The 18,883-nt window shown below is 47.1% G+C and overlaps 1 protein-coding gene across 8 annotated transcripts in view; it reads right to left on the bottom strand.

Annotated features, from left to right (window-relative positions):
- Positions 1 to 15,588, bottom strand: part of BANP (BTG3 associated nuclear protein) — a 70,285-nt gene extending 54,697 nt beyond the window's left edge. For 2 of the 8 annotated variants that reach the window (XM_020905852.2, XM_020905850.2), the window contains exon 1: positions 15,069 to 15,586. In XM_020905852.2, coding sequence (XP_020761511.2) covers positions 15,069 to 15,338 — 270 coding nt within the window. In that variant the 5' untranslated portion in view covers positions 15,339 to 15,586. Of the gene's footprint in view, positions 1 to 14,219; positions 15,035 to 15,068 lie in introns of those variants that run through there. The other 6 variants (XM_020905849.2, XM_020905853.2, XM_070451417.1 and 3 more) reach the window with 5 other exon arrangements.
- Between the last annotated feature and the right edge of the window lie 3,295 nt (positions 15,589 to 18,883).

The raw sequence follows: 18,883 nt of genomic DNA on the forward strand, positions 1-18,883 counted from the left end.
GCCCAAGAAAACTGGAACAGAACAAAGCATGAAGTTGCCATTTTGGCAAATTAAACTTGCCATTTCTCAGAAGTCCTGGAGATAGTCCAGCCTTAATATCATAAAGCAGCTGGACTGCGATTAATGTTCAATAACGTCTCTAACGGCAACGAGAAGAGAGCATCCTCCAGGGAGCACATGGAAAAACGCCCACCAGCCAAGTCACCAGCCCAGCGCTCAGTCACCAGGGACTGTACAGTAAGTGACGTGAGCATCACAGCCATCCATGTGGATGGAACGGTCTCCAGAACATAACACTACATAACAGAAAAAAAGGAGAAAAGGAAAACTGCAGGTATGTACAGTCAAGTGTCTGTGTGTGTGAATGCACACAAAATGCTCTGGAATGACGCATACTGAACCAGAGCAACCCACGAGGGAAGAAGGGCAGGTAACACCAGCTGACCTTCATCCTTTATCCTCTCGACTGCTGAGCCTCCTACAAGCACATACTATTTATTGTGCTTATTACACTGGAAATAGTTTTTCTAAAACAAAGCAGTAACTATACAGACGAAGCCAACCACATCAAATCTGGATAAAAACAAGGGAGCTTTCTTCCACCCTGCCTCAAACCCCCCTCCCAGCCTGCATGCGTGTGCGTCCACAGCCGTGACCTCTGGTGCCCTGGCCCCTGCCCTACGGGCGCTCCTTCTCCCAGGCCGGCGGGGAGGGGCGGGGGGGGAATCAGGCTTTCTCTCTCCCTCCGGCTCGGTCCTGTGCCTCTTCTCACTGGCACTGAAACACCATCTCCCTGCCGACAGCACACAATCAACTCCGCCTCCAACCTGTCCCAGAACTTCAGATCCTGTAACAAACGGCCTCTGGGCTACCTCCCCTAGGTCTCCAGTCTCAATGTGAAGAGGCAGAACTGAACCCATCCCTGTCCACACCTCCAGACCGCCCGCCCAGGTGTGGTTCTCCTCCTCGCATCGGACCTGCAGGCAGAACTTCCCACTGCCCTCGCTCTGGCCTCATCAGTGCATATCTGGGCCCACACTCTGGCCCTACCTGGGTCTCCCTGCTCTGCCTTCGCCCAGAATTGCCACCAATACCTGTTTAAAGGCTATGGATCACGTGAAAGCCCATCTCAGCATCCCTGTCTGCTCAAAGCCCAGCAAAGCTTTCCCGTTCATTCAAGGTGCGTGCCCGGCACCTGGCACCAGCCAGGCTCCCTCTGAGTCCCCAGGCTCCACTCGAGGCTCCTCACTCTGCCATCAGAGGAGGCTACCTCAGCCAAGCAGGCATACACCAGCCCAGCCCTCACCCTCCACCGTCCGCTTGCCCTTCCACCCAGTCAAGCCCCACCCATCACACCCACCAGCAGCACCCATCTCCCGGTTACGAGTTCCTGCTTCATCACAAAGCCCTTCCATCTAACCTGCGACACAGGCGAAACGTCCGTCTGGTTTGACATCTGTCTCCCCTGCTGGAAGACAAGCTCCCCTGGGCAGGAACCCGCACCATCCCCCTCACTGCCCCGCATGGGGCCTGGCACACCATGTACGTCAGTGCAGTGGGGCTGGAGGGGAGCCCTGGGGAGACATCCCACTGCCCACCCAGCACTAAACTCTGGAGGGCGGCATGTCTGCTGACAAACCATGCAGTAAGGTCTGCAGAGTTCTCTCATTTCAATGACTGTAGTGTAATTAAGTCACAGACCTGTTTAGCTTATAACTGTGAATTTCATGCGAACAACATGTTAGGTTTCACAGTGGAAATACAAGCTGCTCACAGATTGTCAACGACAGACAGGAGCAGTTGTTCATCAGCAGACACACAGAACGGTACATTTAGTTTCCATTTTTCTAGTTTTTAAATATTTTGGACACCTGTAGAAAATAAAACCACAAGGCCCCTGAAACAGGGGAAAAAAGAAGAGCTACTGTAACCGAACATGTGACTGCGCAACAGCAATAAAGGTGGGAAAAGGAAACCCCGCAGCCCAGCAGCATTGTCACGCAGCAAAAAGGCATCAAGGAAAAGCAGCCAGGCAAGGCCCGCCGCGTCCACCCTGGGTTTCCTCAGTCACCATGAGAACTACATCACACAGTCATCCCAAGAGGGACGTCACAGCACCTGGGGGTCTTAGGGCAGACACTGTGCAGAGCTGTTTCTCCCACTGGCCCCTGAACAAGCACCTGCGGACACAGTCTGTAGGAGGCTACGTCCGGGGAGGCGCGCAAGGCGGCTGCTGTGACCCCAGGGTGGAGACCTGGCCCTGCTCTACCAGAACCGTCTCCCAGCCATCAGCTCCCTGCAGAGCGACCGTGTGAAGAGACGCAGCCTGCACGCCCTGAAGTCACAGGTGGAAGTGTGGCACCCTTGGCAGGGCCCTGGAGTCGCCATGCCAGTCCGACCTCCCTGTACAGATGCCAAATACTCAGACAACAGTCCTCAGAGGGGCAGGAGTGTCCCTGATGAGTATGAGAGACAGAAGACCCCAAAGACAAGTCTCGAAGAGGAGTTGTGGGATCCGCCAGCCCCAGGCTCGACAGCAAGCCACCACCAGGTCCCAGTCCCCCAGCCACTGCCCCACCTTGGCACCAGCTCTGCTCTGCCCACCTGAGCAGCAAGGCCAAGTCCACACGCCACGAGGACCAGAGCAGCAGCCTCCACTTCCTCTAAGAAGCGGCCCAACGGTGCCCAGGTAAAACCTCAAGCCCAGAAACAGGGCCCCTCCAAGAGAATAAAGACCATTCCGCTGTCAGACCTGTCTGAACACAGATGTAGTAATAAAAATTAATTAAAAACCAGAATGAAGCAAGCAAAGAAATCAACTCTCATTAAACAGAAACATGTGAAGAAGACTCAGCTTTGGCAGGGGGAAGATGCAAAGGAGAAATAGAGAAGAAAGAGAAAATGTGACTATAAACAACCAGTCGGGTACTAGATCATTGGGAAGAAGCACTGATTCATAGGAACATCCAGGCCACACTAGCTCTTCTTCACAACAGGCCCTCTAGAGATGTTTAAGTTTGAAATTAGGAGAAGGTCAAACTAGCCTTAGACAGCAGGTCCTTCCCCTACAATTATCATGTTTGATCAGACTGACCACTTCTAGCCACACTTCCCAAAATGGATAAACCTCCTCAAATACAAACCACTAATGCAAGAAAGGTAAGTGGCGGATTTAAGCTGCTCCCACAGCACTGCTGTCCTCAGTCAAGACGCACTGGTCTTAGCAGCCCCTCCCCCTCTGAAAGTTGGCGAGCTCATGCTCATGGACGCGTGTCTAACAACATCCCCATCTCGGAGATTAGAACAGAAAATGTGTGAACCCTTTATTCATCTAAAAATTACAAAAATCAATACAATACATATTAACACAAAAAACTTCTTTTCTTTACCAAAAATTACTCGAGTTCCCAAAATAATAAAAGCAAAACCTCAGCAAGAAGAGACCCAGTTTTGCATTTCTACAAATTTCTTCAATGTCAGACTTATTGGAAAACAACTAGGTTCTTCTATCTGTTGCTGCAGAGAAAGGGCCAGCCTCACCAGAGGTGCAGCTGGGAGGGGGTGGTGCACCTGAGCAGCGTGTTCAGGTAGGTGCAGAAATGCTCTCAACACACTCATAGCCCCAACATACTCATAAAGGGCTTTATTTCTCCCTGAAGGCAAGCTGCGGTGAGGAATCTAAAACCTTACTGGTGAACTTTTCTTTATGCTATTACTTTAAAATCCACTGATCTGTCTTGCACTTGAAATGGACACTGGCCCAGGTCTGGAAAATACTGGCTCACTGAGTTAGGCAGATCTTCCAAATGTTGTTTATTACAGATTATCTAAAGCATCACATTCCTTAGTATCAGCACTGATCTCATCAGAAAAGTCTTGAAATATCAGGAAGCTGCAGGCTCATAGTGGCACACAAAGCTTTCTGAAATTCCAGTTCCACTTGGAAGTGCAAACATTACCACTGGCAGTAGGGTTAGCTGCTCTCCTTGCAGTCACAGGCTAACTGGCTATTTAGTAAGAAATACTGGTAACATGTCAACTAGTCTGTTCCGGTGGTCCATGAAAAAGAGCGGCCAGTTCAGCTAACAGGGCCTGTCCTCCAAGCAACTTTCCAACTCCAAAACGCAGAAACATTCTCCACACATATCCTGTTTTGTTACAGAGTACTGAAAAGGGCTGTACTCAGGGCTGAGACTTCACAAAATGAAGGATTTTTACTGCTTCATCAAGGACATTCTTAGGTGAGAATGGCTTTTCTGACTTGCACAGCAGTGAAGAATCAGCAAAAAAAAGGCAAATGACCTCTTGACAATCATTATGAAAACTACCCTCACAGCTGCGAAGGTCTCCAGGACATCCCCAGGGTTCTGGAGCCCACACTCTGTCAACTACTGCCTTCAGGAATTACACCTCTAAAAAGAAAGCCTAAGAACCACACACACGTTAAAGTGAATTTCAGATAATGTCTGCCATAAAATAGAAACCATAAAGGCAATTAAAAGCAACTCTTACTTGATTCACTAACTGCCAACAATAAAAGTAAATACACTGCAGAGGTCTACACATATCTTGCAATAAAAGCTTTGGCTTCTACACACATAATGCCCTAAAATTTTAATTCTTCCCTGGTAGCTACTAAACAGCTTACACTGTGAAGTATTACTCTGATAACATAAAATATGCTATCAGCCAAAGATGCAGGACTGTAACAATATACCAAATCTACAGGGTTAAGCACCTTAACCTCATGACTTTTTTCAACAGTAGACACTACGGTACTGCAGAAGCTGCAGCTGGTTGAATCCGAGGATGCATGGATATGGACAGCCGACTGCAAGTTACACTCCGATTTTCCACTACATGGAGGCTGGCTCCCCAACCCCACATTGTTTAAGGGTCAGCTGCACTTTGATAAATAAAAGGGTGCACCACTGAACAGAAGCAGCCACCCAAAATAACCCTTACCCGAGCCAACAGGACTACATATACTACAGAGTGACCTCAGAGAACTTCTCGTAAACCTAGCAAATGCCACCAAGTAAGGTAATGTTCTTTTCTGGGTCCACAACTCTAGCACTTCACAATCCCACTACATCTGCATGTACAACCAGTGGTCTACGGAGACCTTAGAAACAGATGGCATTCTGCCGCTTACCTCTACTCAGTCTCCCCTCCCTCTCTCAAACAGAATGGCAGATGGAAATGATTCAAGGTGATTTCTGTCAACAACAAACATGCACACTTTTGATGTTATTAAACTTGCAGTTTGTAAGGAGTATGGTGCCTAATTTGTGATCATATTGGCCAGGGCAAATATTCTTGGGGAAAATATATCCAAAATTAGTAAAGGAGCCCTTTCTCTTTTGCAAAAAAAAAAAAAGAAAAAAAAGAGGACATACTGGGACATCCCTGGTGGTCCAGTGTTAAGGCTGTGCACTCCCAGTGCAAGGGGCACAGGTTCTACCCCCAGCTGGGGAACTAAGATCCCATGTGCTGCACTGTGCATCCAACAAAAAAAAAGTGGACATTATTGTGATAATCAGTAAAAAGCAAAATGAACTAGATCCGTTGCTTAGATAACACAGCTGCATCGATGAGATTCCTAATTTTGAAAACTGTTATTGTTGTTCAGTCACTAAGTCATGCCCAACTCTTCAGCTTCAGCATCAGCTTTTCCAAAGAATACTCAGTTACTGACTTCAGGGCTGACTGGCTTGATCTCCACGCACTCCAAGAAACTCTCAAGAGTCTTTCCCAGCACCACGACTCAAAGCATCAATTCTTCAGTGCTCAGCCTTCTTTACAGTCCAACTCTCACATCTCTACACGACTACTGGAAAAACCATAGCTTTGACTATATAGACCTTTATCAGCCAAGTGATGCTTTTGTTTTTTAATACACTGTCTAGGTTTATCATAGCTTTTCTTCCAAGGAGCATCTTTTAATTTCGTGGCTGCAGTCACCATCCACAGTTTCTTTGGAGCCCAAGAGAACAAAATCTGTCACTGTTTCCACTCTTTCCCCTTCTATTTGCTATGAAGTGATAGGATCGGATGCCATGATCTTGGTATCTTGAATGCTGAGTTTTCAGCCAGCTTTTTCACTCTCCTCTTTCACCCTCATCAAGACGCTCTTTAGTTCTTCACTTTCTGCCATTAGAGTGGTATCATCTGTGTATCTGAGGTTTTTATTTCTCCAGGCAATCTTGATTCCAGCTTGTTGATTCATCCAGCCCAGCATTTCATACGATGTACTCTGCATATTAGTTTCATAAGCAGGGTGACAACATATAGCCTTGATGTACTCCTCTCCCAATTTTGAACCCCTTGTTGTTTCATGTCTGGTTCTATTGCTTCTTGACCTGCATACAGGTTTCTCAGGAGACAGGTATAGTGGTCTGATACTCCTGTCTCTTTAAGAAGTCTCCACAGTTTGTTGTGATCTACAGTCTAAAGCTTTAATGCAGTCAATGAAACAGAAGTAGATGTTATTCTGGAATTCCCTTGCTTTCTCTATGAGCCAATGAATGTTGGCAATTTGATCTGTCTCCTCTACCTTTTATAAACCCAGCCTGTACAACTGGAATTTCTCAGTTCACATAGTACTGAAGAATTCTGAGCATTACCTTGCTAGCATGTGAAATGAGTGCAAATGCAGGGTAGTCTGAACATTCTTTGGCATTGCTCTTCTTTGGGATTAGAATGAAAACTGACCTTTTCCAGTTCTGTGGCCACAGCTGAGTTTTCCAAATTTGCTGGCATACTGAGTGCAGCACTTCCACAGCATCACCTTTTAAGATTTTAAATAGCTCAGCTGGAATTTCATCACCTCCACTAGCTTTGTTCATAGTGATGCTTCCTAAGGCTCACCTAACTTCACACTCCAGGATGTCTAGCCCCCACTGTGGTTATCCAGGTCATTAAGACATTTTTTGTATAGTTCCTGTGTACTCTCATCTCTTCTTAATCTCTTCTGCTTCTGTTAGGTCCTTGCCATTTGTGTTCTTTACTGTGCCCATCCTTGCATGAAATGTTCCTTTGGCATCTCTAATTTTCTTGAAGAGATCGCCAGTCTTTTCCATCCTACTGTTTTTCCTGTATTTCTTTGCATTGTTCATTTAAGGACTTCTTATCTCTCCTTGCTATTCTCTGGAACTCTGCATTCAGATGGCTCTCTTTCCCTTTCTCCTTTGCCTTTCGCTTCTCTTCTTTCCTCAGCTATTTGTAAGGCTTCCTCAGACAACCATTTTGCCTTGTTACATTTCTTTTTCTTTGGGATGGTTTTCCTCTCTGCTTCCTGTACAATGTTACATACTTCTGTCCATAGTTCTTCAGGCACTCTATCAGATCTAATCCCTTGAATCAATTTGTCACCTCCACTGTATTTCAGTTAGGTCATACCTAACTCAAGGCATTTGAGTCAGGTCACACCTGAATGGCCTAGTGGTTTTCCCTACTTCAATTTAAGCCTGAATTTTGCAATAAGGAGCTCATGATCTGAGCCACAGTCAGCTCCTGGTCTTGTTTTTATTGACCATATAGAGCTTCTCCACCTTTGGCTCCAAAGAACATAATCAATCTGATTTCGGTACTGACCATCTGGTGATGTCTATGTGTAGCCGCTCTTGGGTTTTTGGAAAAGGGTGTTAGCTATGACCAGCATGTTCTCTTGATAAGACTCTGTTAGCCTTGAACACTGTACTGTGGTTATATAAGAGAATGTCCTTGTTTGCAGGAAACATCCACTTAAATGTTTAAGGTTAATGGGACATTATAGCTTAAACTGTTTTGGGGGAAAAAAGAGACACACAAACACAGGAGGTTGCAGAGAAGAGAAAGGATAGAGCAAACATAAAATATTAGCATCTAAGACCCTAAGAAAAGACTACACCACAATTTTCATTTGTACTATTCCTAAAACTCTCAAGCCTGAAAAAAATCCAAACCCAGTTCCTATGAAGAGTTGCTAAGGCTTTTGTTCCAAACAACAGTGCTAAGGACAGAAAGATGCATTCTCATCTGACACCAATTACACTTCAGCAGGGCTGCCTCTGACTTTTCTCTCCACGTAGATTTTTCCAAAATAAAACCTCCAGAATCTCCAAGTCAGTGGTGACAGGCACAGCTGCTGGAGGAGTGGCCTGTGCAAAGAGGGACCCAGCGGGAGCACCCCTCACCATCAGCTTGGTGTTGCTGACTCCCTGCCTGGACATCTTCCACTTGCATTAGCATGGTGTCTGGAGTCACAAACCACAGTCTGAGAGGCAGGTCCCACCAGCAGTTAGTTTTTGTAGAAAAGTTTTATTGGAAAACAGCCACGTCTACTTTGGCTTCTGCAAAGGCAGAGTTGAGTGGTTGGGACAGACCCCAAAGCCAGAATTGTTTACTCATCCAGTCCCTTACAAGTCTGTCGACTTCTCTGGAGCGGAGCGTTTAACATCAGCAGTGGCACCTCTAGACTCTTGAAACTGCCTGGAGACTAAGACGGGGGATAAAGAAACAGGAAATTTTACTGAGAAGTAGAAAAATGATGGTGGCCTCCTGAGGGTGCTCCAGCCTGAGCTGACTCTGCCTGCTTCACCTCCTACTGGCTGGAAGGAGCAATTTCTGCTTCAGGTTACAGCACATCTACAGAAATCCCAAAGAGGCAAAGCAGGCTTCCTGAGCTCTTGAATGATCCCAGGAGAAGCAGTGAGGACCAGTGAAGCCAGGGGAGTGGAGTGTTTTACAGACAATTGGCGTGGAGGGAGCCCAGGCAGCACACTTTGCTTTCATCCTCCTGACCCCTTCAGCCTCCTCTCTCCTAACATAGTAGGACTGTATTTTTATACACATCTGAATTACGTAAACTTAAATCACACAAATTTAAAATAATGTAAAAAATATTAAAGCCCTCACTTCACAAAAAATGTGTTGTTAGTTGAATCCCGCAAACCTTTAAAAATCCATCAACTGTTTCATTTCAAAACCAGAAGGCCACATAACTACAGACTGTGTTTGTGCCTCTTCACTGGTGAACAGGACACCTAGCCTTCTGGGACAGATTCAGTCAAAATCAGGGCGGGGGGGAGGCGGTGGCTGGAGAGGTCGTGAATTAAGTGGCGTGTTTTGCAGATCCCAGCAGTGAGGGCAACTTGACGCAGCACCTGATCCTGAGGTCTACTCTGGTTCCAGCCACGAGCGTTTCCAGAACAGTGTAGCAGCAGGCAGTCCCGTCCTGCAGTCCACCTGCCAATGCGACTACAGGATGCACTTGGTGGTGACAGCTGGCACCCAGCCTGAGTTGTCCCTGCTCCATCCAGGAAGATCAAGGTGCCCGGGGCTCTTGCCACACTCAACGGACACACAGTTCACACCAACAAGGAAATGCCAGCACCAAGTTTTCCCTGCCAGTTTATCCAAACCTACTGTTACTTCAGAAAGGTGTAATTCTGCTTCAAGTTATTTGATGACTTTCCACCGTGAAGAGAAAGGAAAAATCACTAGAGACCAGAAGCGGCATTCTTTGCAGCACACGATGTCAATCTTTATTACAAAAGGTTTGTTGGTACAGGGCTCTGCCCCAATCCACTCAGCATAGTCCCCGGCTTCTTGACACCACTCCACCCCTACCCACCCCTCCTACCCGGGCTCTTCCTGCCGACTCACTCTTTCAGAGCATTCCCCGCACCTAACTACTCTAAACACTAACACGGAAGGACTCAGCGCAAGGAAAGGGTAGTCACCTTCCAGACACTCCCCTCAACTCTCTACCTGTCCTCTTCACCTTCCCTGGCCTTTGCTGATGGATTTCATTCTTCCACCATCTACGTATTGTCAGCAATCCAACCTTATGGGCCACCTGTCTGGGGCAGTGGTCAGCACCATCGCCATCCCCCCACCCCAGTATGAGGGTCACTATAAAGACAAGGCTATCTTACTGTTCACCTCACCATGAAGGCAGGTGGTCCAAAACATTAAATAAAACTGGACGGTCCTTGACAATGGGTAGATGTGAAAAACACAAAGAATTTAATTCAAAAAAGGAATCATTTCAGGTGACTTCCACAATGCTGTGGGTGTGCTATCTGCTTGGGAAGTTAAGGTTTCCATCACGGTTTAAATCAAAAGCATCCACGGGTTTCAAACAGGGGTAGGCCCTGGGTGGTCATCCCAAGCTCAGCCTCCTCTTAAGACATACCCGGGAAGACGTACTATTATGGTGAAGGGATGCTTTCCTGGGGCGGGAGGCTAGGGGATGAGATGGAGTCAAGAGCATGCCCTCTAGATCTGAAGACAGCCCCGTCTTCCCAGGAGGTAGGCTGGGCACAGACAGAGCCGACAGCAAGGCAGATGGCATAAGATGAGATGATTTAGCTAAAGCTCTCATTTTAAACTGGTTTCACAAACTACAAAAAAGTGAGAAACCAAAGGGCTGAGAATTCTTAAAAGTACTCTGAAAGGAGGGTTGATGTTAGAAGTCTATTCTTCTGAGCAGTTAAGTGAGCTCCAGGTCCTATCCCTGAATAAGAAGCACTTGTCACTTTTTAAGAGCAACTTGCAACCACAGGACCCAACAGTTGCTGTCAAATTCCTTCAAACTCCAATGAACATTTCAGAATAGTTCAAGGCACCTCCAATGAACAATTCACTATGTGCTTTTGTTTTTCTGACCATCAAGTATGTGAAGTCAGAGGACACAATAATGATCTTTATCCTCCTCTTGGCAAGGGAGGGCTTTTTACACATTTTTCTAAGACATTCTCAATAAGAACCTTAATACACATTACCCGCAGAACTCCTTTCTTCAAAATGAGAAAATGCTTATTTTTTCCAGATTTAAATAGTTAAAAGTGGTAAAGTCACAAGGACATTTTAAAGTCAGTCTGGCATTATGATATCATGTATTTAACTGTACAGCTAAAGTCTTCAGAATTTATAGTGTAGATGAGATCGTAAGGAAAAACTAAGGCTAGTAAGCTATAAGGGCGTTATCAATGATCTGCTTACACAGACTCACCTAGAGCCTGCGCTAGGCAGACCCATTTACCACCCACCAAACAAGGCTGGTGGGTCATTCTCTCTTAGCTCTTTGTGGACCATCTAGCACAGGAAGTATTTCTTCAGCAAGTGCATGTACTATACCTGACAATCTTTTAAACTGCTAATTCTGAATCTTTCGCTATCTGTCCACACCTGGAACGTTTCTGAGGCACACCAGTCAAGATTCTGGCACCATGTGCCTCAATTTGGGTTTTCTCATGACTAGACTTCATGTATGTGTTTCTGTCTCAATGCATATCATTAAGGAACGTGGTATCATTGTCTTTTTACTGGAGATGCCAGGTTTTTCCACTGTGAGGTTATAATTCTTCCTTTGCAATTTATAAACATTTTGGGAGAGATGTGTAAAAATCCCAAATTGGAAGAGACTAAAGGAGACATGACAAATAAATGCGGAGTGAGGTCCTGGATTAGATCCTGAAACAGAAAAAGGATATTAGTAGAAAACTGATGGAAGTTCAGCAAGGTCCACATTTCAGCTAACAGTACTGTGACAAAGTTAAGTTTCTGATTTTCATGAAGATATCTGATAATGTAAGGTGTCAATGTTAAGGGAAGTGACTTTAAGTTCCTTCAAAAGGAAAAGTTTATAAAGCTGAAGATTTTGATTCCATACATCTGGACAGGGTTTGAGAGTCCATGTTTCTCACAAATCCCCAGCAATGGCAATGCCTCTGCCTCCACTAGCAAGGCCCTGGCAAAAACAACTGGTATATTTCACTATTCACAGCTTTTGAAGGACAATCAGCTAAAATGCATCAAGGTTACACTTCCAGCATAGTAATCACCACTTGCCTAGAGGCAATCCTTAAACTCTGGCCCAGTGATACAAGACAAGCCCCCTGCAGAGGCTAAAACCACAATCTTTGCTCTAACACCAGCTAAGCCTGGCACCCCTCCACAGCTCTGGAGCCAGGAGAAAATCCAGGGGGAATATACACCATCTGCCCACAAGTGCAATGCAGAGGAGGCCATGGGGACCGAGATATGGCCAGTCATCCCACTGCCACTGGGCATTTGTTACCACAGTCAATGGGAGGCAGGAGAGCAGGGTGATGAGAAGGGATGCTGGAATACCTACTCACACAGAGCAACTGGCCTCAGAGGTGAACTTTGCTCATCCCATTAAAGTGACTTTTAGTATCATATAATAAATCCACAAGAAAGAATATAAGATGTGCAAGAGATTCTGCAAATTTCTGGCAGACCAGGAAGGAGGATTAATGGGGGAAGAAGAAACAGTAATCGGAGCACACAGCAGTGCATACAACAAAGGAGGCCTCCAAGCCTGTAAAGGCTAAGACTCCAAACCAGGAGAGGGCGAGGGCTGTGCCTACACATGGAAGTCAGGTCCCTGTACGAAGAGCTGTACAAGGGCCCTCCATAGACCAAGTGGAGCAGCCCCCAGTCAAAGGCATCTTCCTTAAGCTTGAGAGGCCCAGAGAAAATCCACCTTCTGACATCTGAGGTCCCAGCCCAACAAAGTTCCCCAAAACCTAATGGGTAACCTGCATATTTTCAAAAGTAGTCCCACAGGGGAATTCCCTGGTGGTCCAGAGGTCAGGACACCATGCTTTCACTGCTGTGGGCCCGGGTTCAATCCCTGGTTGAGGAACAAAAATTCCCTAAGCCGCCATGTGGGTGTGACCAAAAAAAATCAGCGCCTGAAACTCATGAGTTCTCTGCCTGCCTCCTCTGGCCTTAGACAACAATTGCCAGTATTTGAAGAGTATTTGCCACACAAAGCAAAAAGCCAGCCTTTTTAAAAAGAGAAAAACAGTGACAGACTAGGACACAAAAAAATTAGAGAACAAAAGAGAACTAAAAAAATTCTTACTAGTATCCTCAAAGTCAAGGAGATAATGCATTCATCAAACGATATATTACGAAAAAGGAACAAAATAAATCCTTAGAAATTAAACTTTGATTGTGGAAATAAAAAATTTTAAAGTAGGATTGGAGGATAAATGTTTCTATCCCAGAAACAAGAATAAGATGACACAGGAAGAGGATAAAGACAGAAGATTCGGAAGGTTAATCCAAGATGTCCATCATCCAACTAACAGAAACTCCTAAACAGAAGAGTAAAAGCAGAGCTGGAGAAGGAAATAGCAACCTACTCCAGTATTCTTGCCTGGAGAGTCCATGGACAGAGGAGCCTGGCAGGCTACAGTCCATGGGGTCACAAGAGTCGGACACAACTTAGCGACTAAGCCACCACCAAAAGCAGAGCAGAAGACATTCTCAAGTGACACAAGAGACTTTCAAATTCCAGAGCTGAAGGACAAGTTCCCAGAGTCAGAAAGCAAATTCAGAGAAGGACTCTACATTTTTGGGGAATTCCAGAAATGTCTTAACACCAAAGAGGATCCTGAAGAATTATCCAAAAGGAATAAGGCTACTTGGCAGTAGGTTCTCATTGAAATAAAGGAAGTCAAGATTAAAACATGAGACCTGAACAAACTCAGTTGTATAGTAAAAGAAAATGTCAGGATGATACCGGTGCTGGTCTAAGGAGTAAACAATCCAGATTAGAAAAAGGACACCACAAGGCTGAGGAGGGGGACGGTAAGACATTTAGTGCTATCCTTCAGAATCTAAAACAAGGTAAAGTGGGACTTCCCTAGCAGTCCAGGGGTTGAGACTCCATGCTTCCATTGCAGGGGGGACAGGTTCAATCCCCAGAGAACTAAGATCCCACATGCCTCAGGGAGCAGTTAAAAAAAAAAAAAAAGGTAAAGAGTCAACAGAAACAGCAAACAAAAAGAAAGGCCATCACAAACAACAGAAAAAAGCAAAAACCCGTATAACAGGGGAAATACACTACCTGGCTGTGAAGCAATATCTGCTTAGTTATAAACAACCTGAACTAACTAAACATAATGAATTCAGGGGATAGAAGAGGTGAGGTGCAATATGAAAAATTAAGCCATCCTATCTGTTAACAGCAAGTCAGGAATGTATAAAACCAGTGAAGCGCCAGCTTATTATTTATAGCTACGGAGAACTTCCTCAAGAAACAGCAAAAAGATAAAAGTCTTGGAGGAGTGGAACTGGGAGGTGGGGCAGGGTCTGTTTTATAGTTTTCCACTGACACTTTGTGGCATCATTTTATTAAAGTACCAAACCTGTGCAATTTTTTCAGAACACAGACTTGGGACAGATCACGTTCAAACCTGGCCGTGTGTCCCAGGGAAGCCCCTTCCCTCCGTGGGCCGCAGCCACCTCCCTGTCCACCTGACCGGACCGCCGCGATGAGAAGTGCTGGAAACGCTGGTGGGACCGGCCGCAGCACTGGACCCACACACAGCATCCGCTTTCTCAAAATTGGAGCCTTCATGACAGGACCCGACGTCCCAGGAGCACACGCTTACTTTAATCACCAGACAAAAGGGGGCAAAGGAGCTTAAACACACGGAGTTAAAGTTACCGGCGGCTCGGAAATTCCGAGCACCGGGCAGGGGTCCCCAGGGCCGCCCCTCACCAGGGCCCGCCGCCCGCCCATCACGAACCGCCGCCTCCCGCACTTCCGCCCGCAGCCGCTGTCCCCGAGTCCGCGGCCTCCAGCCTCCCGGGTCCGTCGGGGGGGGGAGCCGCCTAGCCGCCGGCCCGCCCGTGGCCTCACGACCCGGAGCAGCTACATCGCAGCAGTAGCACGACCCCACCCCGCCCGCCCGCGGCTGGACGCTGCTCTTGCGGGCCTGGTCCCGGAAGGGAGGCCCGCTCCGCGACGGACCCCGCGCACCGCGACGGCGGGGGCGGCGGGCCGGGGGATGGGCGGCCAGAGCTGGGTGCGGGTGCGCTGAGGCGCGGCGGGCAGGCGGCTTGACAGAGCTGAGGCGTGGGCGCACAAGACGGCGGGCCGTTGGGGCCGGTCGCCGGGTCGGGGGGGGCGGGGGCGGCGGCGCGGGCGCCGCGGCCGGAGGAGGGCGCAGGGAGGAGGGAGGAGGGGAGATCTCGCTCTCGCTCTCGCCCCGCGGGAAGGGGGAGGTGGAGACGCGACCGGCTGCGGGAGCTGCAATTACCGTGTGGGCTGCGGAATTCTCGTGGTGTTTGTCGGGGAGATGCGATAATGGCGTCCGTCCTCGCGAGAGAAGCCGCCGCTCTGCGCAGGCGCCAGGAGTCCCTCCCCGCGGCCCTCCGCCCTGCACCATCTGCGCAGGCTCACCGGGAGGGGGAGCAGGAGGCGGGGCGAGGCGCGGGGCGGGGCGCGGCGGTGGGGCCTGCCGCTCGGAGTCTCCCGCGCGCGCTGGGCTGGCGCCGACGACCGCCGGGCATGCGCACGGGTCCTGCATCCGCGCCACAGATTGGCCCCCAAACTTCTTACTTCTCTGTCACGAGTTCAGGCTTCTCACTAGCCCATGAAAAGTCGCGTTGGTGGAGCGTTCGAGGAATTTGCATTTTCTTTGAGGCCTAATGAATAGGAATTAGTGCCACAGACGACTACATGTCCCGGAGGGCCCTGCGCAAGCCTCGAGCGTGCATTCTGGGACTCGTGGTTCCTGCGTCTGCGCGAAGCCTGCTGGTACTTGTGGTCCCATCCCCCCGACCCGTGCCAGCGCGTGGGATGCTGGGACTTGTAGTTAAGTTGTGTAAGTCCGCTGCGCCGGGCGCGGCTCTGCCACTGCTGCAGTGGGGTTCCCCTGAGTAGCAGGCGAGTTCAGGGATTCCCAGGGTCGTCACAGGCTCGAAGACACGCTCCTGGAAAAATATATATTAATTATATGTGATATATAGTTTATGTGTAATTGATGTTTGTTATGTATTGGGATGTTTGTTACGTATCCTTAGAAAAGGCAGAGGAACCAGAGATCAAATTGCCAACATCCGTTGGATCATAGAAAAAGCAAGAGAATTCCAGAAGAACATCTACTTCTCCTTCATTCTCTATGCTAAAACTTTTGACGGTGTGGATCACAACAAACTGTGGAAAATTCTTATTAAAGAGATGGAAATACCAGACCATCTTACCTGCCTCCTGAGACACCTATATGCTGATCAAGAAGCAGCAGAACAGGACATGGAACAATGGGACTGGTTCCAAATTAGGAAAGGAGTGTGGTCAATCTTGTATATTGTTACCCTGCTTATTTAACTTACATGCAAAGTGCGTCATGCAAAATGCTGGGCTGGATGAAGCTCAAGCTGGAATCAAAATTCCTGGGAGAACTATCAGTAACTTCAGATATGTAGGTGACACCACCCTTATGGCAGAAAGCAAAGAGGAACTAAAGAGCCTCTTGATGAAAGTGAAAGAGGAGAGTGAAAAAGCTGGCTTAAAACTCAACACTCAAAAAACGATCATGTCCTCCAGTCCCATCACTTCATGGCAAATAGATGGGGAAACAATGGAAACAGTGACAGATTTTATTTTCTTGGGCTCCAAAATCACTGCAGATGGTGATTGTAGCCATGAAATTGAAAAACACTTGCTCCTTGAAAGAAAAGCTATGACAAACCTAGACAGTATATTGAACAGCAGAGACTACTTTGCCAACAAAGGTCTGTCTAGTCAAAGCTATGGTTTTTCCAGTAGTCATGTGTGGATGTGAGAGTTAGACATAAAGAAGGCTGAGCACTGAAGAATTGATGCTTTTGAACTTTGGTGTTGTAGAAGACTCTTGAGAGTCCCTTGGACTGCAAGGAGATCAAAGCAGTCAGTCCTAAAGGAAATCAATCCTGAATATTCTTTGGAAGGACTGATGTTGAAGCTGAAGCTCCAATACTTTGGCTACCTGATGCAAAGTCCTGACTCATTGGAAAAGACCCTGATCCTGGGAAAGATTGAAGGCAGGAAGAGAAGGGGACAACAAGAACGAGATGGTTGAATGGCATCACTGACTCAATGGACATGAGTTTGAGCAAGGAGATGGTGATGGACAGGGAAGCCTGGCATGCTGCAGTCCATGGGGTCACAAAGAGTTGGACAGGACTGAGCACCTGAACAACAATGTATTGTGTATAGAATGTCCATATGTAATAATGCAATGTTATTTATATATGAATATAAACATAAGTATGGTTGTATTGTATTTAAAGAGCATAAAAGTGTGTTTGTGGGTAGTATAGGAAAAACAGTCCCAAACTATAGACAATTCTCAGGAATGTTATTCCTGCTTACCAGTATTGCTAGGAATACCACTGCTTTTCATTTTTCTTTACACTCACCTCTGTCTCCTGAGTTGTTTACAACGAGCTAAAATTCCTTGAATCCTCCAAACATGAAATGGTGGAGCTATTTTCTTTCAGAAAAGAAACGATTTACTGTGAGTTTCCTGCCCAGCTCTCTTTTGCCAATAATAAAACACTACTCAAGGCAGTAACCATCCGTGGGGCCTTGGGTAACCTTGTTGGGGCTCTTCCAGAATTAGCCCACAGGGTTCTTCTGAGACTGGTCACCAGATTCCTCTGCAGGAAAAGTTCCCTCGAGAAAGTCCAAAGAAGGTTAGAGCAGGGAAGATCATGGTATTGAAATGAGATCTGTCCTATTCAGAGGTGAGGAAGAGTCCAAAGAGATTGGAAAGTTGCTCTGCAAAAAAAAAAAAAAAAAAGATGAAAGTGGGGCCCTGAATCCAAAGCACTTGAATCTGGAGTCCAGGGTCTGCTCATAGTGGGGAAAGGGTTTCTGAAGCCAACCACAAAAATCCCGAGAGAGCTGTGCTTTCTGTCCCCACCTCTTCCTCAGTCACAACCAGTCTGAATACTTAACTCTAAAATTCTTGCAAGGATACATGCATATCTGACTAGAAAGCAGATGAATGTAAGGTGATATTTTTCACACTATTTTAAAATATCACCAGGTCCGCGTCTGCAGCCCCCTTTCAGGTGTGGGCTTGCCTGCTCCTTCCTTTCCAGGCCACTGCTCCGTCATCCTGAGTCACTTTTAAGCGGAACAAAACAGTAATTGTCCTTAGGCTGGAGTGCTAGACTTCTCTTTTCTGTTTCTGATGTTTCTGTTTTATTTACTTTTATTTGGGCTTTCCTGATAGCTCAGTTGGTAAAGAATCTGCCTGCAATGCAGGCAGACACTAGTTTGATTCCTGGTTCAGGAAGATTCCCTGGAGAGGGGATAGGCTACCCACTCCAGTATTCTTGGGCTTCCCTTGTGCCTCAGCTGGTAAAGAATCCATTTGCAATGTGGGAGACCTGGGTTTGATCCCTGGGTTGGGAAGATCCCCTGGAGAAGGGAAAGGCTACCCATTCCAGTATTCTGGCCTGGAGAATTCCTTGGACTGTGTGGTCCTTGGGGTTGCAAAGAGTCGGACAGAGCTGAGCTACTTTCACTTTCGTTTTCACTTGCTGCCCAGGAACTGAGACAAGTGAAGGTGTGCAGTATTGACACCTAACTGATTCCCCATGGTTTTAAAAAAAAATCAAATAGCTAGAAATCAGCAAAGACCACGGCCTCCCAGTGAAATTCACTTCCCTACCACAGGGGACCCTTCTCCTTGCCATCAAGCCTTACTAGAATCTGATCCAGGGAACCCCTGGCTGCCCAGTGGTTAGGACTCTGAACTTTCACTCCCAGGGCCCAGGGTTCAATCTCTGTTTGGGAAACTAAGATCCTACAAGTGTCTTAACCAAAAATAAATAAATAAATAAAATAGAAAGAGTCCAATCCAAGTTCCCAGAGTTAACTAGGCTGAAGACACATTGATGGGAGCTTTATAGAAACAGAGGGAGGTGCATGGTGGCCTGGATGGCCCCAGAGATGGGGGCCCATGTGGATGCACATGTGCCAGGCGTTTGCAAATATCTCCCTCGTTTGAAACCGTGCAGGGCCCACTTCAGGCACACCCTGGCATCCTTAGAAGCATCCTGTTCCTGAAGATGCACCCAT

The sequence above is a fragment of the Odocoileus virginianus genome, chromosome 20 (genome assembly GCF_023699985.2).
Source record: "Odocoileus virginianus isolate 20LAN1187 ecotype Illinois chromosome 20, Ovbor_1.2, whole genome shotgun sequence".
Lineage (NCBI taxonomy): Eukaryota > Metazoa > Chordata > Mammalia > Artiodactyla > Cervidae > Odocoileus > Odocoileus virginianus.